This window comes from Polypterus senegalus, chromosome 12 (assembly GCF_016835505.1).
Source record: "Polypterus senegalus isolate Bchr_013 chromosome 12, ASM1683550v1, whole genome shotgun sequence".
NCBI lineage: Eukaryota > Metazoa > Chordata > Cladistia > Polypteriformes > Polypteridae > Polypterus > Polypterus senegalus.
The window spans coordinates 73,162,323-73,186,671 of record NC_053165.1 but is presented as its reverse complement, the minus strand read 5'-3'; the positions used below and the strand labels follow the sequence as shown (position 1 = coordinate 73,186,671).

Genomic DNA, 24,349 nt, shown 5'->3' with positions numbered 1-24,349 from the left:
ATGAAATAAGAAGACTTCCATTGAGACTGAAATTAGCAACTTTAAATAGAAATCTTTACACAGTACCAATCAATATTACATTCTCATCACAGTTGTCTCTTATTAAAGAGAATCTGGGTTCAGCTTGTGGTTGGAGGTCAGGTCAGTGAGGAGTCTGCACCTCCCCTTGGTTTTATTGTTTTGTGTGCCGCGGTTTATGGTCACATCTGAAAGCCAATGTCGGTTAACAAGAGTGACTAAGGCCAGGTTTATTCTTCACGCAACATAATGCAACGCATGCGCCTGCTATGCAAGAGTTGTACTGTTCATACTTGCGAGTGTACTTTATGAAAATCTGGAGGAATCCACCAGGTGGCAGTGCGAGATATTATCACGGTGAGAACCAGCTCGGCATCGCTGTGTTGTATATTGCCTGGAACACCCATTAAATTCCAATGACACCTTACCGCAATATCTCTGAAAATTATGTTTATTGATTAAATCCATCAATCCAGGGATTTGTCCATTCCAGCAAGCATTGGGCATGAGGCAGAAACAATCCTTAGACAAGACATCAGCTCATCGCAAGGTGAATACAAGCACTCACATACACACTAGCGTCATTTTAGTGTCAACCAAATCTGCATATCTTTGGAACGAAACCAGAGCCCACTGTGGAAATCCAACAGGAGAACTCCAGGCAGGGAATACCAGCGACATGACTCCCTACGATACAGCAGTGCTACCGCTCCGCCAGCGTGTCACCCCCATGTGTGTAATTATTAACAGTATCCATTATTTAAACGAAATTAACGATTTATCTGTAAATTGTAACATACATACTTGAATGCATTTCATCCCGAAAGTGATATCAAATATAAATCTAAGGATTCTAAACGTGTAGAGTGTTGGAATATCATACATGTAATGTGTTCTGTGTGGTGATCTATTGATGTTTGACGCTGCTGTCAGGTCAGGAGGAAGCCCTAGGAACAAAAAAAAAAAAGAGGATATGTGAGACTTATCGCGTCATTATGATTGGGAATATGCGACGCTTGAATATAAAAGCACCACGAATGCATTTGTATGTCTGCATTTTGCTTCACCACATTGAACCATTCATCAAACATCGAAGCGCACACATCGATCCTACTAGGATCCTCAAAGCAGGTTTCTGTCACATGTAGATGGTAAACAGAGACTGTGACGTCACATTCCAATTTTTAGCACACTGCGCCACCCGACTTTTTGCTGGTACTGCAATTCGGGCACGCGTCATGTTAATTTCAGAGGACGCATCAAATGAACGCTGGGAAAGCGAGGCAGCCACGACGCGTGCATGTATGCGTTCTGATCGTTAAGTATAAACGAGCCCTAAGTCTGCGCCATAAAGGACAGGCGTACCAAACAAAGTCATCTGCTTAGCTCACCCAATCCCCCAAGCCCTTCTTATCTTAAATTGAGGATCAGAAAATGAACAGGTGGATGGCTGGATATTTCGTTTGTGTTTTCTTTTTCTTAAAAACACAAAGATGTAGAGTGTGTTTTTCTGGGTCATTCTTACACCTGGCGACGTATGGATTGCTTTATTAAAGTTAGAAATGCCAACCAGTAAATAAGTACGGAAAAAGCATGTACTGTTAAAAAGACAACAAACTGATAAATATATATCTTTATCTGAAAAACCATTATGGACTTCAAGACTGTAAACTGAGCAGTCCGTTAACATATCTTTCCATGTCTAATACTACCGCAGCACATTGTATCAGGCACGGATCACTCATTTTTGTGTAATGGATTTCTGTAATTGAACCTACTACTACTCCGTTTTGTCTCAAGTCCAGTCACTAAACCACCTCATTTTGATCAGTTAGTCTATTTTGACAAAATGGCAAAGACTCTGATCATTTTAAACAGTTTAACAAATACTAAAATCTACAATAACATAACTAGCTATGGGTCCTGGAAACTATTGAAATCATCAAAAAAAAAAAAAAATTGAAATGTAAAGCTATCAGGTAATTGAAAGGAACTATTGTGGATATCTCTCTCCTAGGAGGATTCGTTTTGCTGATGTGCTCGTATCGCTTGTGTATTCGCGGCGGGAGGTAAAGTAAAAGAGACAGCGTGTTGCCGATGTTAGCGGCTAAGTGCCACTTTCTTTCTTTGGAGGTTTCTTTTTGCTGATGTGCTGCTGGCCCCGCTTGTGTTATTAACAGCTAAGCAAGTTTTCGGTTTCCTCGGTGGTGGAGACCTTACAGTGACTCCACCTCTCACTCTCGGGTCAGACAGAGACACACACTTCCATGCGTAGACGTTTACGTATAAGATTACACATAAACGAGACACCCCAGACTCACCGCACGCCTGCCGATAGGCATTGACCTGCACAAAGAGAACGTAGAGAGGAGGAGGCAGACGGCGGGCCACTTCATTTTGCTTCTGCGCTTGTTCAAATGGCATAGACAGGTACTCCTGGACTGGCAGTGAAGTCTTAGGAAAAAGACAGAGGAGTAAGAATAGAAGAACAGCAGCCTTCAACTACAAAAGGAAAAAGTTCAAGTATTTTGCTTTCCTCTAAATAGAAAACACACATTTTGGGCTAAGCATGAACTAAAAAAATATTTTAAGACAGGCTCAAGAAATGGTTTCATTGAACCTCAGATCACCTCTACCTGCATGATATTTTGAAGTTGTGGCTGTAAACTGCTCAGATATTCCTTCTTAACCTGAATGCCCTTGAGGATCTTCTCTTTGGTGGTCAATGACTCCTTGTACTTCTCTGCCAGTCTGTAAGAATTTTTGTACAAAGAATGAAAGAGACTGAAAAATCAATATTCAAAAAGCAGATGCAGACTATGTGAATTTACTGTTGCAGTGTTAGGCTCTTTCTTATATAAGAATATATACATTACTAAATATTAACGTTAAACATAAAATATATATATTTTCCATCCCACAGTACCCATTTAAAAACAACCTACAATTTTACAGCAAAAAAAGAAATTCTAGCAGAACAGATCACTTTGGTTAGCACTAGTTGGTGGACACCGATTTACCATTTTCATACTGAACTAGCTGGCCCACAGTATGATAAATCAGACTATTAAGTGCAGAAGTGCCCAACTAATTTTAACAAATTCAGCTTATGGTGTCACATGTGACTTGCTCATTCAAGGCTTCACATGGCCATTATTCCAAGGTGTTTGTATTTTTCATTCCAACAGATGGCGTACATTACCAACACTATAACCTAATACAGAGGAAGTGCTAATCCCATAGAAGCCCATCTATTGTCACACAGAGTTAAACAGGTGATGGTTTGATTGTGGGGTGTTAGACATAAACACTGGAATACACTTGATCACGTCCAGACTTGGAAGGTAAACCAAGTGCAACACGCTCGCCTTTGTCTTTATTTCCAATTTTTGACCCATCATGTTGATCTTTCTAGCTTTCTCGTTAAGCTGACCTCCATGAATTGGTCTTCTGATTATTAAGACAAATGGGCATGCCACGAGGAATGATGGTGGGCATAGGGGGAGTGACACTGATGCATATGTCAAGAGCAGGGCTATGGATTCAGAGACAATTTTGGGTACTCGGAGTCTGCAAAAATGTACCAACTCCGAGTCTTAATAAATTCAAATTGTAATTAAAAAAAAAAATACAATAAGTTCAAACGTCCCATTTCACAAACAACAGTCGTAATTAAGTACTTCTCTGATGTAAGAATAAAGCCCAGTGCATAGTTTTGTTATTACTAGTGTGAAGTTCAGATGAGCGATTATACAACCCGACATTCACATATTGTAATCTGGATTATGGTACATTACAGAAAGTGATTTCAGTTTATTTCAGATATAATGTGTTTAACAAGTTCATTCGAGTGTAAACAAGTGTAACGATGTAGCTGGAGGTGTGTGCTATGGCCTGAGGTGTGTTCAGGGGTTCAGTTGTTTAAACTGGCCAATATGGTAGAGAGTCAGCCTCCTACCCAGTAGTTCTGTGGTTAAACGACATGTATGTTGCCTTCCTTCAATCAACATGGAAAATATATTAGCATATTAAATACAGACGAGTTGGAGTCAGAAGTTGGAGTTGAAGGATTTATCTATCGACTCCACAGCCTTGGTCAAGCGTGATGTTGTTGGATACGAGGTGCAGTTAGACCTTTCCTAATTAGCAGCCGAATGGCTTAACATTTCATAGACTGTTACACGTTTACAGAAAATGGCCATATAAAATGCATCAACGTCAAGGTGTGTTTAAACACTTGTATCGATCTCATTTTGATGATGTACACTGAAGGAAAAAAAAACAAAAATGTACGCTGTAGTACTTATTTTTTGACGACAGATTCCATTTGTTGACTCTGCTATCGCACACAAATCTCTACCCAAGCAACCGGTATAATGTTCTTTTTTGTTTTTGTCAATGATATTGCCAATCAAACAGCAATGAGAAAAAAAAATGGGATTTATTGTATAAAATCACCAACCATTTTCGGTCACATGAATTAAGCCCACGGATGTGTGATACGCTGTGCTCTATCAAGCAAGGAATTCTAGCAAGATTAGGCACCATCTAAAATGTTTAATGTTCCATTTTTATGTGCCACATTGAGCGCATTTGTGTCCCTGCGGCAAAGATATTCAGATTTTCATGTTTAAAACAGACTATAAAAAAGTACAGAACTCTTTATTCTGCACAAACAATCAATGACTGCATGATTGTTAACTGAAGGCAAGAACACTCAGCAGAGATTATGTGGAACGATAAGTAAAATACCGCAGTTCCGTTATTCACTTTGACAAACCATTCAGCTTCACGGATCATGATCATCCAGTTCAATGACGTGCACTCGCCTGTAACAGGACTGAGATCATCATACCTCTTCCTTTGCTCAAGCTCCCAGTCCAGACGAGACAGAGTGAGCTGATGAGGGTCTGCTTTGGTGATTTCAGGCCTCGAGATTTCCGGTGGAGCCTCCCTGTTGAATTCTTCCAAGGATACCAGGTCAATCTCTTCATGTTTTGACCTACACAGTTAGCAAGAGTTAATAGAATTTGACAAAGAAAAAAAAAATCCAATACTGGGAATGGAGTTATGGAGGTATCACCAACTAAATTATGGTACTGATTTTTCATTCTAAACTGACACAAAGGTCCCATACTCCCTTGCAAACAGATCTGTTTCTTACTTGAACTCCAAACACTTGTTGATCTCTTTTTGCAAATGTAAAACTTCATAGAGGAGATTCTGGAGCTGAAGGTGCAGAGCATCCACTCGTTGCTTTGCCTACGGGAGGAGAGACGCCTGGATTAACAAAACAGACTGTAGAGGCAAAAGGCAATCAACTAAAGAGAAAATGGACTGCTAGACTGAAAAGGCGTTTTCACACCCATAATCCGTTTGATTTGCTCCAAATCGAGGGATGATTGGTTACTTTAACTATCCAACTTTCAAGCGAACTAAATAAATCAATAAACATCATGCGGGTGTATCATGGACTTCTTTCATTGGGCAGAAGCATTCGCACTACCCAGGAAAAAAAATATCCCTGAGGGTCGACAACAGGTGTGCTTGAGCACCGGCAGGTTCCCCATAATGATTTAACACAGCTCTATGAGCAAAACACTATTACAGAAAAACACTTGAAAAATCAGGCACCACTACACATGGCACGGTGGCACCCAAAGGGCAGGATTCAAACGGGCAAGTGCGCAAAAGAGCTCTACTGAGAAATTGTACTTCAGTTTTATAGCAGCAAACTTGGCAGGTCATTTAATTGTATGATGTTGCACAGTTAGAAAATGAAAAAACGCACCAAACAAACTAGGTGTGAAAACGCCTTTAAAAAGTACACAGTAACGGATCTGATGGTTTAGTAAGCTTTGAGGAGCTTGCAGCACTAAGCCAAGCACTACTAACTCAGAAGATGTATGTAAAATGCTAGGCAACAGACACAAATTAAAAAACCTGTCTGGAATTAGCCAAGTAGGAAAAAGTTAAAATGATGACCCAGAAGGTCATTAACTGAGCCCCACTGTTTGCCACCAAGGATGAGATGTTGCCATATTAACATTAAAAGATACATTTCAAATTGTGAGCCAGGTGACCTACCTCATGGGTCTGATCTCGGCCCTTCTTAAGACGCATATGAGCCAGCCGGTTCAGTTTCTTCAAAGTCATGAAGTGAATACAGCCCTGCATGCGACGCTGCTCTATCTCCATAGCCTGAAAGTGCAAAGAGAGCCGCAGTTACGCTGGTGTGAAGCAGCACCTAGAGGGCCTGATTTTAACATCAAAACCTTGGGATTAAAATACAAAATCTACAAGTCGTGCTCTAGTGTGAGCTTAGAAGACAAGCAAACGACTAATTATGAATGCCCATTAAAGTCATGCGCACAACATACCACGAAAAAGTGACACCCAGAAAGGGGTACATTAGATGCAGGTCTTTGGGAGATGAGAGAAATGTTGGCTGCACAGATACAGGATTTAGAACAAATGAGAAGATGGTGTTTAAGAAAGGCTGTCAGCTTATCATGAGCGGTTCTGAGAAACTACAAGAGAGATGTGGCGCTCTGCACAGCTTAAAAATATAAAGCACTGCACCATATGTCCAAATTACTTGTAGCAGCACCAAGAATACTACTGCTATGGACACCAACATTAAACCTAGCAGAACAACAGACTTGTTCAAAAGGAAAACTTGGACAAAATTGTTTATTGGTACACAAATATTGTAGCACCAGTCACGGCGTGAGGTGCCATCATCCATGAAGCAAGCTGCATATGTGGTTTGCTGGGGGCAATTTGGCTGCAAAATGTTGAAATATAACAGATCCTGTCACCCATGCAGACAACCTCGCCACTTTATTATGTACACCCATTCACCTGCTTGTTAACGCAAAAATGACATGGCAGCAACGTAATGCATTTAGGGATGCAGACTTTGCTTAATTTCAAACTGAGCATCAGAATGGGGAAGGAAGGCGATTTAAGTGACTTTGGATGTGTTGGCATTGTTATTGGTGCCAGACGGGCTGTTCTGAGCATTTCAGAAACTGGTGATTTACTAGGATTTTCATGCATAACTCCATCTAGAGTTTACTGAGAATTTTCTGAAAATGGGAAAAAAATCCAATGAGCAGCAGTTGGCTGGGAAAAAATGCCTTGTTGATGCCAGATGAGAATGACCAGACTGGTTCAAGCTGATAGAAAAGGAAGCACTCACTACAACCAAGGTACGCAGAAGAGCATCTCTGATCTCAAAACACATCAAACACTGAAGCAGATGGGCAACAGCAGCAGGAGGCCACACTAAATGCCACACCTGTCAGCTAAGAACAGGCAACTGAGGCTACAATTCACACGGCCTCACCAAAATTGGATAACAGAAGATTGGAAAAGCACTGCCTGGTCTGATGAGTCTCAATTTCTGCTGTGACATTCAGATGGTAGGGTCAACAACAAGAACACATGGATCCGTCCTGCTTTAATATCAACAGTTCAGGCTGCTGGTGGTGGTGCAATGGCATGGGGGAATATTCTCTTGGCAGACTTTGGGCCCCTTAATACCAACTAAGCATCACGTAAATGCCACAGCCTACCAAGTCCATCCTTTTATGACCACAGTGTTCCCATCTTCTGATGGCTACTTCCAGCAGGGTAACGCGCCATGTCACAAAGCTCTGATCATCTCAAATTGGTTTCTTGAACATGACAATGAGTTCACTGTCCTCAAATGGCCTCCACTGTCACCATATCTCAGTCCAGTAAAGCAAGGGTCGCCAAGCCAAGACCTTCACCTTTCTTTATTTTCAGATATTGCATGATGGACACCAGTTGTTTTGGCTCATTTTGTATCTCATAACAACTCCGGTCCCCAAGGGCCACCATGGCTGCAGTTTTTTCACTCTAACCCTTTTTAATGGAGTGCCCTGTTTTTGCTTCTACTTAACTTTTTGTGAATTCATTTAAATTGCTTGAATTGCTTTTTAAAAATTTGTTCTCCTGAATTTCTCCATTGTTCCTCTGAATTGCTTCATTTCTTTCCTTAAATGGCACCTAAACAGAAATGAAATGTGAAGTGAGGGTGCCAACAGAAGGCCACCTAAGTCAGGGCCTCAAACTCCAACCAGTTGCTTAATGAGACACCAATTCTTGTCGTTAATTAAACTCGTTCTTTAATTCCGTGGCTTGTTGCTGCAATCGTGGTGCATCAGCAGACATTTCTGAAACTACTGATTTTCTCTTTCTAAGAGTTCTGTTAAAATGTTTTGAGGTCCTGAGCAGATCAACATTCCTGAGACCTTCACCTTTCTTTATTTTCAGATGTTGTATGATGGCCACCAGTTGTTTTGGTTCATTTTGTATCTCATTACTGTTTGGCTGCTAATTAAGGAAAAAGAAACAATGAAAGGTCTCAGTCTTCAAGAGCAAATCAATGAAAATTGTTCAAAAGACGTTAATTAGCAGCAAAAGCCGGTCAATCATTCGGAAAAGGGTTGGAATGAAAACCTACAGCCACGGTGGTCCTGTAGGACTGGACTTGGCAACCCCTGCAGTAGAGCAACTTAGAGAAGTGGTGGAATGGGAGACTCGCATCATGGATGTGCAAAGGACAAATCTGCAGCAACTGTGTGATGCGGTCGTGTCAATATGGAGCAATGAGGAAAGCTTCCAGCTCCCGGTTGCATTTATGCCAAAAAGAATAATAGCAGTTCTGAAAGCAAAGGGGGGCCCAACTCAGGACTAGCAAGGTGGCAGCCCTCTTTGGAAGGCACATGACTTGCTATTTTCGAAATGCCTATCATGTATAAGGGCTGCTAATATCATTTCTCAAAAAGCATGTTCAGGACCTCTATGGTGTGTTAAAAGAAAAACTTTTGCAGACCAGTGCCAACTTTGTGAAGCAGCTGTACAACATTCACACATCAGGACACAAAGCCAACCGCATACCCATTTATTAAGACCCCCAGGTTCAATGTGATATCCCATTTAATAAACTGACCACATCAAGCAATGCTTTGGTGTCATTTTGTTTCACATCCCAGAGACCCACAGATGTGTTACGAGTGATTATGTCCATTAATGGACTAGCAGACTGTTTGAGGATGGAACCTGGGATCCCACATAAAACTCTACTGCGATAAGCAGATTACAAAAATGAGTGCATACCATCCCCGCATAAACCTGTAGTAATTTGAAAAAGTGCTAAGAGTGACCTCACCATCTCAACAGGCACACCAGAATAATAAGCATTGTTAAAAGTGACTTAAAAGTTTAAAGAAAATTCCACACACTTTAAAAATGGCCGACAGATACTATCGCTCAAATGTCATCGCTAAACGTGACGCTAAAGCTCGGCTTACCGTGTCCTTGCTGCCGCTAGTCTTCATGTCATGTATTTCAGACATAAGTTTCACTAGGGACTGGCAGGTCTGTTTGTAGAGCACATAATCCCGACTGTGATCTCTCATATCCAGCTCCACCTCCTCCATGTACACACGTGCCTCCTGGAATGCAAATGCAGATAGACAATTCATCATTTAACACAAGTCAAAAAATAAAAAAAAGTATAAAACATTTTCTTTATTGTAGCCTCAGTAAGGAAGCGTAGAAGGAATTTATCAGCAAGTAACCTCCTCAGATGTATCACAAGGACCTGGATTACCAGGAAAAAAGAAGGCTATGGGCTCAGAGTGGCATTAAAAGGGCAACAATTACTGCCAAGTCTAGTACTGTGCTGGGCACTGGGGCAACAAACCGAAAACCTTATGATTTCTTTTTAAAGGGATAGTCAGCTGGGTAAACTGTAACAAGATCTCTAGAAGATGCTCACAAGAGGTAACTGGATGGATTCATGGCCTGGGTCTTCTCCCCAGTAACTCAAAATAAGTGCATTCTATGGGAAGGTGGGAAAAGCGATACTTCATAAACGGAACACACCCGGGTGTCCATCTCCAAGCCTGCTAAATCTGTGCTACTTCCTCACATGACCTTATTGTGTACCTCATAATGTATTCTAAGGTCACCCCCATGACAGGTACTAGTCGTTATCTCCATCACAGCAGATGCATGCAAGGGAACCGCTTCCAGTGCCCCCCTGAATCTGGCATTTAGAGAAGTAACCACTCAGCTCTGCTCACTCAGACACTTACCTGATCACCGTCTCCCCTCATCCGCTTCCCCTCTGGTGTGCCACCCTCATTCCGGATCACCTTTGGCTTTCTTTTCTTTAACACTTCTGACATTTTTTTTTTTTTTTATTCGTAAGCTAGATGGCTGCAGGGAAAGACAGACAGAAGATTAGTAATGATATCCGATATGGTGTTCCACAAGGCTCTATCCTGGGTCCGCTGCTCTTCTCAATCTACATGTTTCTGTTAGGTCAGATTATCTCAGGTTACAACGTGAGTTACCACAGCTATGCTGATGACACACAGCTGTACTTATCAATAGCACCTGATGACTCTGACTCTTTCGATACACTAACACAATGTCTTACTGGTATTTCTGAATGGATGAATAGTAATTTTCTCAAACTAAATAAAGAGAAAACTGAAATCTTAGTAATTGGCAATAATGGATTCAGTGAGGTTATCAGAAATAAACTTGATGCACTAGGATTAAAAGTTAAGACGGAAGTAAAAAATTTAGGGGTAACCGTTGACTGTAACCTGAATTTTAAATCGCATATTCATCAGACCACTAGGACAGCATTTTTTCACTTAAGAAACACAGCAAAAGTTAGACCTCTTATATTATTGAAAGATGCTGAGAAATTAATTCACGCTTTTGTTTTCAGTCGACTAGATTACTGTAATGCACTCCTCTCAGGACTACCCAAAAAAGACATAAATCACTTGCAACGAGTGCAGAATGTAGCTGCTAGAATCCTAACTAGGAAAAGAAAATCTGAATACATTTCTCCAGTTTTGATGTCACTACACTGGTTACCTGTGTCATTCAGGATTGACTTTAAAATACTGCTTATGGTTTATAAAGCCTTAAATAATCTCGCCCCATCTTATATATCGGAATGCCTGACACGTGATATTCCAAATCGTAACCTCAGGTCCTCAAATGAGTGTCTCCTTATAATTCCAAAAGCTAAACTTAAAAGAAGTGGTGAGGCGGCCTTCTGCTGTTATGCACCGAAAATCTGGAATAGCCTGCCAGTAGGAATTCACCAGGCTGATACAGTGGAGCACTTTAAAACACTGCTGAAAACACATTACTTTAACAAGGCCTTTTTATAACTTCATTTTAATCGTAATTTAACTTAATCCTGATACTCTATATGTTCAATCTCCTCAAAATAGCCAGAAGTCTACGTGACCATCATCATCAGGTCCTTCCATGAAAACCCTAAATCCAAAGAGGACTGTTTGACTAATGTTAGGTAGATTGCCCAGAGGGGACTGGGCGGTCTCGTGGTCTGGAACCCCTACAGATTTTATTTTTTTTCTCCAGCTCTTGGAGTTTTTTTTTTTTTTGTTTTTTCTGTCCACCCTGGCCATTAAAACTTACTCTTATTCTATGTTAATTAATGTTGACTTATTTTATTTTCTTACTGTGTCTTATTTTTCTATTCTTTATTATGTAAAGCACTTTGAGCTACTGTTTGTACTAAAATGTGCTATATAAATAAATGTTATTGTTGATGTAAGAAGTGAAGTCTTCATGTTGAGCTCATGCCTTCACTCAAACGTTGAACGGTCACCCGTCACCTGTAACCTCAGCCTCACCACCAGTGGCAGCACTGTGCCCGTAAACATGCCAAGAGCACCAGGACTGACACATCACTACCAAGAACTTTGCCAGATCCTCTAAACAGATATGTAACAACCTATAAACAACAAATTATATGGCAAATATGGTTTGGGAATTTTATTTGACAATCCAGCAAATATGTGGAATTTATTCTCATCACTAGCCATTTCCTATGTTTACCCTTTCTTAACTGCATGACTCCCTTATTTTTTCTCCAGCCGTCTGGAGTTTTTTTGTTTTTTCTGTCCCCCCTGGCCATTGAACCTTACTCTTATTCGATGTTAATTAATGTTGATTTATTTTGTTTTATAATTGTGTCTTTCATTTTTCTGTTCTTTAATATGTAAAGCACTTTGAGCTACTGTTTGTATGAAAATGTGCTATAGAAATAAATGTTGTTGTTGTTGTTAATCTTTTTTTGTCCAGACTCTTGGCATCCTTTAGCCTGAGACTCATTCTGTTCAAATCTTTTGACACAACCTCTGACTGCTTCCATCTTGGTGCACTTCTTCATCCAGTCACCCTCCTTGCCTTTCACTCCACATGCCTGAAACCACCTCGGTCAGTTTCTACTCCTGCCTCCGCACCACGTCTCTCACTCCGTGACTTTCCACACATTCACCACAGTTTTCCAGAATGGCCACCTGAGCTATTATAACCTTTCCGGCAACTCAAACCAGTCCAGCCATTCTCAAGTCTCCTCAACAAGGCTTTGCAGTCCACAGGTCTCCCAGTCACTGAATGTTTGTTTTTTTTTTTGTTTTCTGCACCAAACTCTAAAGACTGTGGGGAGTGAAAGTCCTATCAGCTCAGCGATGACAGAAATACTCAATCCAACCCATCTGGCACCAACATTCAAGAGGTGGACATCGTATGTAGGTCACTGTATTTCTTTTCACTCGGTTATTTCTGTACAATGAAGGTTACTTCAATCCTTTGGTCACATAAATGAGTGGACTGTAAACATCAACGCTGTATGTAATAAGGTAAAGTAAACCAGGGCTCAGTGCGTGCTACTTGAGATCTAAAACCACCAAAACCTTGTAACGGTACAGGATTACAGACCACAGTCTCACATATGCAAATCTGAGTGAATCTACCACTTCTACAGGGTCAGTTACAGAGTGAAATTATATTAACACTCAACATTCCCCTAACTCCTACTGAGTAGCTGTTAAAAAAAAAAAAAAAAACATATTAAAATCTGGGTTCTGGAATCGGTTAATCCACTAATGCCATGCCATTTGTGAACCGGAATTCATTCTTAGCTCTAGGATTACCTAATGTCGCTTTCTGGAGCAGATTCATTTTATGGGCTAACTAAAAAGATCACAATAGGCCTGCTTTTGGTTGCCTTGAAAGCTTGCCTATTGTAATCTTTTTAGTTAGCCAATAAAAAGGTGTCATTTTTGCTTGAATTCTCACTGCATTCATAATGGCTACCACGGTTCAACACCCTAGTACTACTACTAATAATAATAATACATTTTATTTATATAGCGCCTTTCCCATGCTCAAGGTACCTCACAGAGTTTAACTCTATTAGGGCAGATGTCGACTTTTCTCAACACAAGAGGGTCGAGAGCAGATGTCAACTAAAGTCAAGGAGCAGAGCGTGTAAAAAAGAAAAAGCTATAAACGTCGATAAAACTTGCCATTACATAATAGGTAGACTCTCTTGGCTAGGAGGACTGTTAAGACTCTTTGACTTCACATCAAATCTGGGCATGCGTGCGAGTAGCGTAAACAGTGTCTAGAATGGCATCAACATCAGGCGAGAGAGCAAAGCGAATGCGCAAAGTAAGTTTATTTTATTGCGTATTTTTGCTGAATTGGACTTATCAGACTCCGATTTTGATGCAGGTGATCTGGAGATTTAAAATGAAAGTCAGGTACCCGCATCAGCTGATGAACCTGTGGCAAAGTTCACCCTGGGAGGACTACCAGATGTAGATCTGTGGGAGGCAGGCTGGCAACTGGACTTCATCAAACGACACGGCGTGCTAGAGGACGCTACGCATTACCGGCCACTCAACTATGTCACGCTGGTTTTTTTTCCAGAACGTGCCTTTCAGCTTATGAATGATGATTCTGATGGAATAGGTCTGTGAACTGACATTACTGTAGTGGCTCGTAGAACATAAAACAGAGTGACATTTGTCATAAATAAGTATTTTATGTTGATTTATGTGTGTAACCATTGCTTTGTGTACCTTTAAATAAAAAAAACACATTTTTTTGGAAAAAATATTCTTCCCTGGGATAAAACAAAAAATAAATTAGCCCTAAAAGAGTTAAAAAAGAACGGCAGGATATATAGTATATAGCATTGTACAAACCAAATAAATAAATAAAGAAGGTTAAGACAGTAAATTCAGAGAAAAAAAGCCTAACAGACAACACAATTGATGGTCCAGCGCACACACACACACACACACACACAGGTTATATGACATCTTGACATGGAGGTAAACTGAGAGAAGGGTAATAAAGTCAATTAGAGCTAAAAGCCTTCCTGAACAGATGAGTTTTAAAAGAATTCATGGAGTCAGCTGACCTGATTAATTTCGGTAGGTCATTCCAGAGTCTGGACACTCGCTATACAGCTGAAGGCCCTGTCACCCATGGAGTGTAGGTTAGTGTGGGGCACAACAAGATTACCAGAATCAGAGGACCTTAGTGGGCGGCAGGTACATCGTGATGGAGAAGGTCACTGATGTAGTTTGGCGCGAGGTCGTTTAAGGCTTTGTAGGTTATTAGTAGGATTTTATATTCGATTGTGTAAGACACGGGGAGCCAGTGAAGGTGAAGCAGGATGGGTGCGATGTGCTCGCTGCTGCTGGTTCGAGTGACGACTCTTGCAGCCAAGTTTTGAATAAGCTGGAGCTGTGACAGAAGATTAGAAGGGGCACCTGCCAGCAGCGAGTTACAATAATTGATGTGGGATGTGATAAAAGCAGGGACAAGTCTCTCAGCGTTAGAAAAGGAGAGGAAGGAGCGAACACGGGATATGTGACGGAGGTGAAAGTAAGAAAGTTTCTTAATGTGATTTATGTGGGCGGAATAAGAAAGGGAGGAATCAAACATGACCCCAAGATTCTTTGCAGCAGAGGCAGGCCTGATGAGTTCACCGCCAAGATGGACTGCGAAGGAGCTCATTTTATGAAGTTGCACTTTAGTCCCAATTTGCAGGAGTTCAGTTTTGTTGCAGTTTAATTTTAAAGAGTTCTGCTCCATCCAGGTTTTAATTTCACTGAGGCAAGTTGTGAGCTGAGAAAGCTCTGATGAAGTTCCACTTTTAACATTGAAGTAGAGTTGAGTATCATCTGCGTAAAAATGACAACTCAGTCCAAAGCTACGGATAATATGGCCAAGAGGAAGCATATAAATACAGAAGAGAAGAGGGCCGAGGACAGGGCCTTGAGGAGCTCCGTGTGTGACTGGCGCTGAGCTGGACCTGCTGTTGCCAACTAACTATCAATCAATCAATCAATCAATCAACATTTATTTATATAGCACATATTCATACAAAAAAATGTAGCTCAAAGTGCTTTACAAAATGAATAGAAAAATAGAAGACACAATAAAAAATAAACATAAGTCAACATTAATTAACATAGAATAAGAGTAAGGTCCGATGGCCAGGGTGGACAGAAAAAACAAAAAAAAAAACTCCAAAAGCTGGAGAAAAAAAATAACTAACAAACTCTTGATAGGACTTGAACCACTGGAGGGCAGTGCCAGAGATACCCAGCACGTTCTCCATCATTCTAGACAGTAGAATGTCATATCTGACCCGAGTGTCAAATGCTGCACTGAAGGTGAGGGTTAGGGTAGAAGTGGTAGTTGGGCAGATGCGGATTCAAATAGTTTATTAACTAGAGAACAAAACCCTTGGGTTGTCATGGCCTCTTTTTATTATTCTGCCAAAATGGGTGTTCTTAGCAGCAGTTTGTGCTTCTCTGTAAGTGATGTGCACGGTGAGGCCAGTCTTATGTGACATTCTCTCAAAGTGTCGGCCAGCTGCTTTCATAGATCGCAATTCTGAACTATGCCAAGGAGCTGTTAACAATACTTTTCGCAAAATTCGCCTTAATTCTACCCTTTCTTACGCTTGTTTTATTTTCCTTATTGTACGTATAGCTCGTGGATGCAGCTTACTCGAATTGTATGGATTTGGTTTATTTTTTACAGATTTTATAGACTTTACATTGACTGGGAACAACTGAATCTGTGGATCACGGAACGAGACCTACGAACATTTATACTACTTGAATAGATTTCTGAAAAAATAAACTAAAGCTATACAAAAATTGAATATTAAACATGCAGCAAATGCTTAAAAAAATCTAAATCACCATAAAAAAAAACTTTGCAGTAGCGCAAAAGGCAGGAGTATCCGAACGGTCTCAACTGGTAGACTGCACGCCCACCGACATACCAGGCCCCCGGGCCCTACGACGTTCATTCATTCAACAACAACGTCTCCATCACACAGACAAGATACTAATTACATTCATTATTCACATATGTCCAGGGCACCACGATAATTACCCAAATACCGGCCTCTTTAAGATGAACCAGTCCGCTTCTGCTCTCCGAAAACCAGCAGTAGGCAACAAAGCGAGGACGACTTCAGACTAGGAAACGGTGTTACGCGCTATGTGGTCCGACTTGAGCCTTTGAGTCGCGGCGTTAAGGTTCCGGTCTACGGTAACGGGCGGCGCGTTTTGATTTCAGAAAGATAGGAAACGGCGCGCCAGGAGGATTTTGTTCTTTATCACAATTCAGAAATCGTTTTGTGGTTATTTTTTTTTTATTATTATTATTTTTCTCTAAGTTATAACAGTAAAATAAAGTTAGAATGACAATCCGATTCCTACATAACTCTGACGATTACGGATTTAACTGCGCATTACGACAGAATAAAATAAAGCTCTGTTTTTTCTTTTTTTAATTTGATTGAAATGTGTCTGTTTTCTCAAACACATTACAAATAAAGCATGCACAAGGTTCCTCTTAAAGGTAACACTAAATCATGGAAATAGTTCAGAAAATAAGGCGAATTTCATCCCAAAGGCGGTGCATGATTGGTACGTTTTATAAAAGTCACATTTAGGACTAAAATATGTGCAGTTAATAATATTACTTAATAGCAAAGCAATACAAAAAGTCTCATTTAAGACTAAAATACAGTATAGTATGTACAGTTAATAATATTACTTAATAGCAAAGCAATCCATTATTCTTCCCGGAAAACCAACTTTGTTATGGGTAAACCAGATAAAAGGTCACTGGAGGAAAAAATGCAAGCTTTAGTTCATCTTAATAAACAAAGTGCATAAATAATATTGAAGACCTAACTTCACCTTCGACATGATATATATCATCAGTATTCTTAATTTTTTTAGCATTTCATACAGTACATGGGAAAAGAAGAATTCTCTATTCTAAAATGATTACTAAATATTCAAAGTAAAGCTTAATTCTTATACAGTAAGGACAAACTGTTTGACCTATTGACCTGAAATTTGGTACACATATACTACGTGAGGGTGGCACAGTGGGTAGCACTGCTGCCTCGCAGTTAGGAGACCCGGGTTCACTACCCACGTCCTGCCTCCATGGAGTTTGCATGTTCTCCCCCTTGTCTGTGTGGGTTTCCTCTGGCTGCTCCGGTTTCCTCCCACAGTCCAAAGACATGCAGGTTAGGTGCATTGGTGATTCTAAATTGTCCGGGGTGCGTGTGTGCCCCGCGGTGGGCTGGTGCCCTGCCTTGCACCCTGTGTTGCTGGGATTGGCTCCAGCAGACCCCATCACCCTGTAGTTAGGATATAGTGGGTTGCATAATGAATATATGGATACTACGTGACGTCTACTGTCCGCATTCAGGGTGATGACTGACCTCCAAAGTTATTCCTCTTATTATTATTATTTTATTGTAGAATCAACAGGGCGCCATTCTCCTCTCTACCACCTTTGCCATCACCTCCCCTACCTCTTCATAACTTAAGTCATTCTTGAGGCAGATTGAAGACTTAAGTGGCAGCTTAAGTGAAAAATTACAGAAAATGCACTAAATAATTGTAACACAAACTCTGACTTAATCAGTTTTAACGTGAAAAGATGCCAATGAAAGAAGAGAAGAAGCAGGCGGCTACGGTGGAGACAAGAAGAGCAGCTCAGGAAGAAGCAGGCACATCAACCTCTGAACAAACGAATGGTAAACGTACAGAGAAAGAATGAGGATGAAAACTAGGAATGCTAAAGTCAAGTGGATTCATTGCACATCATCGTTATAGCAGTGCATGCGCTGTTACTGGTAATAGGATGTTTTCTCAAAGCACAAAGAACCCATCCCAGAATAAAATGGTGCCCTGTGTCAAGAACCCAGTAAAGAACTATCAAGTGCCATTAAAGAACGAGGATTGTGAAGAGTGTGGAGCAGGGTCCTCGATCACCACAGTGGCTGATGTGGGAGCTGCAGCTGAAACGATTCTTCACACTGCTCAGACACCGAATCTCTTGGCTCTTTCAGACTTGTGATGGCTGATTTTAATTTATGCAATCTGGAATCAGTATTTCCACTGTAATTTTGTGGATTTTAAATATTCTATCTTATTTTATTTTTTGCTCACTCAAACAAAAATGAACTTAATCTTACAAGGACGTTTAAGAAATTGTCCCCCAGATTGTGACTATATAAAAGGACTGCTGAAAACCCAGCCAGTGAGCCGGAGTCAGGTGGATGGTGGACAAAGCTGGCTGGGAGGTGCGGAGGAGGAGAAAAAGAGAAAGTATTGTGGGGCGGCAGGGTGGCACATTGGTAGCTTCCCGGGTCCTCCCTGCGTGGAGTTTGCATGTTCTCACCGTGTCTGCGCGGGTTTCCTCCCACAGTCCAAAGACATGCAGGTTAGGTGGATTGGCGATTCTAAATTGTCCCCAGTGTGTGCTTGGGGTGTGTGTGAGCCCTGAGGTGGGCTGGTGCCCTGCCCGGGATTTGTTCCTGCCTTGCGCCCAGTGTTGGCTGGGAATGGCTCCAGCAGACCCCCATGACCCTATGGTTAGGATACAGCGGGTTGGATACTGGATGGATAAAAGTAAGGTCCGATGGCCAGGGAGGACAGAAAAAACAAACAAACAAAAAAAAACTCCAGACGGCTGGACAAAAAATAAAATCTGCAGGGGTTCCAGGCTACGAGGCCACCCAGCCCCCTCTAGGCATTCTACCTAACATAAATGATCAGTACTCATTGTATTCAGGGTTCTCATGGAAGGACTTGATGATGACGGTCATGTGGATTTCTGGCCTTTAATCCACCCAAGGAGGGACATCACGGTGCTTTGATCAGGTTGTGTTGCCGCAGGTCACCACCCCAGAAAACCAGAAGAAGAACAGACGAGAGAGTAGGGGTCAGTACAGATTTTTGAGCCACCATGAATAATCAAGATATTTAATTGAATATACAGAGCATCAGGATTAAACTAAGATCAAGTTATGAGAAGGCCATGTTAAAGTAATGTGTTTTCAGCAGTGTTTTAAAGTGCTCTACTGTATCAGCCTGGCGAATTCCTATTGGCAGGCTATTCCAGATTTTAGGTGCATAACAGCAGAAGGCTGCCCGCCTCACCACTTCTTTTAAGTTTAGCTCTTGGAATTCTAAGCAGTCCCTCATTTGAAGATCTAAGGATACAATTTGGAATATAAGATGTCAGACATTCTGAAATATAAGATGGAGCAGATTATTTGTAAACCATCAGCAGGATCTTAAAGTCAATTCTGAATGGCACAGGTAACCAGTGTAGTGACATTAAAACTGGAGAAATGTGCTCAGATTTTCTTTTCCTAGTTAGGATTCTAGCAGCTGCATTCTGCACTCGTTGCAGTTGATTTATGTCTTTTTTGGGTAGTCCTGAGAGGAGTGCGTTACAGTAATCTAGTCTACTGAAAACAAAAGCGTGAATTAATTTCTCAGCATCTTTCAATGATATAAGAGGTCTAACTTTTGCTATGTTTCTTAAGTGAAAAAATGCTGTCCTAGTGGTCTGATGAATATGCGATTTAAAATTCAGATTACAGTCAACGGTTACCCCTAAATTTTTTACTTCCGTCTTAACTTTCAATCCTAGTGCATCAAGTTTATTTCTGATAACCTCACTGAATCCATTATTGCCAATTACTAAAATTTCAGTTTTTTCTTTATTTAGTTTGAGAAAATTACTATTCATCCATTCAGAAATACCAGTAAGACATTGTGTTAGTGTATCGAAAGAGTCAGAGTCATCAGGTGCTATTGATAAGTACAGCTGTGTGTCATCAGCATAGCTGTGGTAACTCACGTTGTAACCTGAGATAATCTGACCTAACAGAAGCATGTAGATTGAGAAGAGCAGCGGACCCAGGATAGAGCCTTGTGGAACACCATATCGGATATCATGTGTCTTTGAGATTTGATTACCACAACTCACAAAGAATTTTCTACCTGCCAGGTAGGATTCAAACCAATTTAAGACACTGCCAGAGAGGCCCACCCATTGACTAAGGCGATTTCTAAGAATGTTGTGATCAATGGTGTCAAATGCAGCACTCGGATCTAAGAGGATGAGAACAGATAAATGGCCTCTGTCTGCATTTACCCGCAAGTCATTTACTACTTTAACGAGTGCAGTTTCTGTGCTGTGATTTGTTCTGAAGCCTGACTGAAATTTATCAAGAATAGCAGGTTTATTGAGGTGGTCATTTAACTGCATAATGACGGCCTTCTCATCACACATTAGAGTTTTTAATAATAGATTTAATAATAATAGATAAAGAGGCGAGATGGTGTTGGTTTGGACATGTGCAGGGGAGAGATGCTGGGGATAAAGAGCAATGGGTACCAAGGATAGAGCAGATAGTCAAGAGGAGAAGAGGAAGGCCTAAGAGGAGGTTTATGGATGTGCGGAGGTGGTGGGTGTGACAGAGCAGGATAACGAGGACAGGAAGAGATGGAAGAAGAGGATCTGCTGTGGCGGCCACTAACAGGAGCAGACGAAAGAAAAAGAAGAAAATAGATTTTAATGACTGACACAAAGTTTTTTCAAGACAACTACCAATTACTGTGCAACAGACGTGTGGAAGATATGCTGCTTGCTCTCTTACTGTACGTTAAATTTGCACTTTTCTCAATCTGCCTGGTTCCTATGTTAGAGCACAATTTCTGGATGTTTCTTCAGCGTTCAATACCATCCAGCCTCACACACTGATTGCGAAACTGAATAGTATAAATGTTAACCCGTTTATCACATGATGGGTTCAGGACGTGCTTTTAAATCATTCACAGACAGTCAAAGTACAGGACGCTTTTTCAAAGGTCACTCATTCAAACACAGGGGTGTCTCTTATCACCATTACTATTTACTGTGTACACAAGTGACCAGAGACCGACAATAACCAATGCTCCATTATCAAGGACACTGAAAAAAAGCAAAATGGAAGGTTGTTACATTTACAAAAAAAGTATTTACTTTATGTTACATGTATTGTTTCTGTTCCACTTTTGAACACAACTCGATTGTGTTTAATTTATTGAATCTTGTGGGATGTACAATATTCTCATTTCAGTCAGTTAGGTAGGAGTCAAAATAGTTCTATTTAGACCTCACTGGAAATTAATATGCACCGAGCAGGATCATCGTCAGTGGAGGCTGAATAACTTGCCGGTAAAGTCACGTGATTTTCAAAGAAGTGACAGGTTGTGGGTTTGAGTTATTGTCACCAGCTAAGAGCAAAGGGTTAGTGAAATAACAGTTAAAAAAAGAAATAAAAACACACACACTATCACAAACTCAACAAAGAGCCATAAGGAAGGTTTGGGGCAGCCACCCCTATATTATTTCCTGGCTGCAAAACTGAATAAAGTGATAGCACTGATGTGTCCAAAACAGAAATGAGGGGATAGGGGGAAAGGTGGCAGCCTTTAAAGGCCAGTATAGGAAGCAACGTCAAAGGGGCCGGAACCGCAAGGGTCGTCATCCATAGGCTCGGACCCGGAAGTGATGTCAAAGAGGTCTGTTGTGATGTGAAATTTTGCATACAAGTTGATAAATATTTTGTATGTCTTTATTAGTAACTTAGACAAAGCAATGTAATATCAGTGTTACATTATTGATGATAACAGCAATGGTCTAAGAACCCCTTCTTCCCATTTAGGACTGAATCTCTTTGTATTTTACGACAGAGTTTGGGTGAAGTGCCTCAAACAAGTTTGACTAATCCTCCTCTGAAGTCTCTCAGTCAACCCCCACAGGAATGCCAGGCTGCCTAACTGACAAGCTTTACCTTAACATATGGTTTGGAGGGTGGCAGGTGTGAAGGTGTTCTGTGCCCCATTGGTCTGAAGTATGGCTGTTTGGAACTGGCTCGTATCAGAAGCCTTTAAATATCATGACGCCCTAATGGCTCTAGATGTTGGACAGAACATCTATAAATTTGCTTGCTTTACATCACTCTCTCTGTCTCTCTCTTACCAAACTGATGCATGAGCTGAAAAGGACAACACAATGAAGAGCACAGCTGGGCAACCATATTGAGACAGGCATGCGGCCTGTTCTGAAGAAAGCTGACCACAAATGAGGACTTAACTGGAGACATTAAGTAACTAACAAGACTGTGTGTCTCCCGAACTACACATCACTATTTAATCAGGTTGTATGGTTGCCAATATTCAAGTGTACTTTGCATATTGTTATTATTTATGAATCTTATCAATAATACATTATTTAAAGTGTAACTTAACTCCTGCTTGTCTTTTACTACACCTAATTGCCTGAGGTTATAAATGTAGAAGGGACAGTGCGGAGACATTATATACTATTATACCTTATAAACAGTGATAGGTCTGTGAGATTTGAGGCATTCTTGCAAAGGCTACATATTAATAATAAAAAAGGGGAAAGGAGAGCAATATGTTACTCTACCAAGACAAAACAGCGGTCGGAACCAGAATTGACGTCATCAGGGCCAGGCGGAATTTGCTGTGAACGGTCTGCAGAAAAGTGAGGGAAGGAGTCAATGCACTCTGCCACATCCCGGTCTGGCTCGGAGTTTCCCTCATTTGAGCCCTTTAGCTGCCTCCCATGCGCATGTGTGTGACAACACACACGAGAAATATTCAGATATTCATTTAAAACACTTCATCATGCAGACTAACGTTACTCCGTTTTGTGGTTTTCCTTGTCTTCTCTTTTAATGTTTTATCAAACTATGCTCACTAATGACCGTCACAAGTCAATAAATGTGCTATTAAAGTTGTCCAGATTTACTATCTTAGTACGGGTACGTTTATGTACTATAAAAAAAAAAAAAAAGTTCTGACTGTCATTACGGGTCATCTACTTTTACCATTGCTGTTCATTAGTCTTATCTTAACATTGCTCAACTAGATAAATATGATTAATACAGACAAATACATAATACACCAGAATAACATACAAGGCAGTTGTCAAATTTGATCGTTTGAAAATAAAAAATTAAAAAATATATTTTGTGAAAGAAGGTAACAAGCAGCAATTTTTTGCACTTTTTATTTTACTAATATTTTACATTTATTTTACAATATATACAGTTACATAAATATAATATAGATAGATAGATAGATAGATAGATAGATAGATAGATAGATAGATAGATAGATAGATAGATAGATACTTTATTAATCCCAAGGTGAAATTCACATACTCCAACAGCAGCATACTGATACAAACAATATTAAATTAAAGAGTGATAACAATGCAGGTATAACAGACAATAACTTTGTATAATGTTAACTTTTACCCCCCCGAGTCGCATAGTGTGGGGTCTCCTCAGTCTGTCAGTGGAGCAGGATGGTGACAGCAGTCTGTCACTTAAGCTGCTCCTCTGTCTGGAGATGATCATGTTCAGTGGATGCAGTGGATTCTCCATGATTGACAGGAGTCGTCTGCTCAGTGCCCGTCGCTCTGCCACGGATGTCAAACTGTCCAGCTCCGTGCCTACAATAGAGCCTGCCTTCCTCACCAGTTTGTCCAGGTGTGAGGCGTCCCTCTTTATGCTGCCTCCCCAGCACACCACCGCGTAGAAGAGGGCGCTCGCCACAACCGTCTGATAGAACATCTGCAGCATCTTATTGGAGATGTTGAAGGACGCCAGCCTTCTAAGGAAGTACAGTTCTACATTTGGTCATGGCATTCTGGCACAGCCACAGAAGCAGTGTTCTTGCACAACTGTTGTACATTTCAGCTTTTGAATACAAATCTTTTGTATTTTTGTTGGATTACATTGGATTTTGGATTACATTGGATTACACAGTTTTTACCAAATAAAACTTAGTTTTGTCAGTCAGTCAGTCAGTCATTATCCAACCCACTATATCCTAACACAGGGTCACGGGGGTCTGCTGTAGCCAATCCCAGCCAGCACAGGGTGCAAGGCAGGAACAAATCCCAGGCAGGGTGCCAGCCCACCTAAGAAAACTTCACTTTGTTATAAGCAAACCTGTTTATTTATTATTAATAACTTTGAACATGAACTATAAATTGATACAGCAACAAGCATTGACAACCT

General features: G+C 40.7%; 1 protein-coding gene across 1 annotated transcript in view; it reads right to left on the bottom strand.

Annotated features, from left to right (window-relative positions):
* Positions 1–16,436, bottom strand: part of thoc5 (THO complex 5) — a 37,595-nt gene extending 21,159 nt beyond the window's left edge. Inside the window, exons 1-8 of the mRNA XM_039772283.1 lie at positions 16,321–16,436; positions 10,152–10,275; positions 9,363–9,506; positions 6,106–6,219; positions 5,183–5,280; positions 4,874–5,020; positions 2,655–2,769; positions 2,340–2,472 (exon numbers count right to left, since the gene is read on the bottom strand). Of these exons, the coding sequence (XP_039628217.1) occupies positions 2,340–2,472; positions 2,655–2,769; positions 4,874–5,020; positions 5,183–5,280; positions 6,106–6,219; positions 9,363–9,506; positions 10,152–10,244 (844 nt within the window). The 5' untranslated portion in view covers positions 10,245–10,275; positions 16,321–16,436. The remainder of the gene's footprint in view (positions 1–2,339; positions 2,473–2,654; positions 2,770–4,873; positions 5,021–5,182; positions 5,281–6,105; positions 6,220–9,362; positions 9,507–10,151; positions 10,276–16,320) is intronic.
* Positions 16,437–24,349: the final 7,913 nt, after the last annotated feature.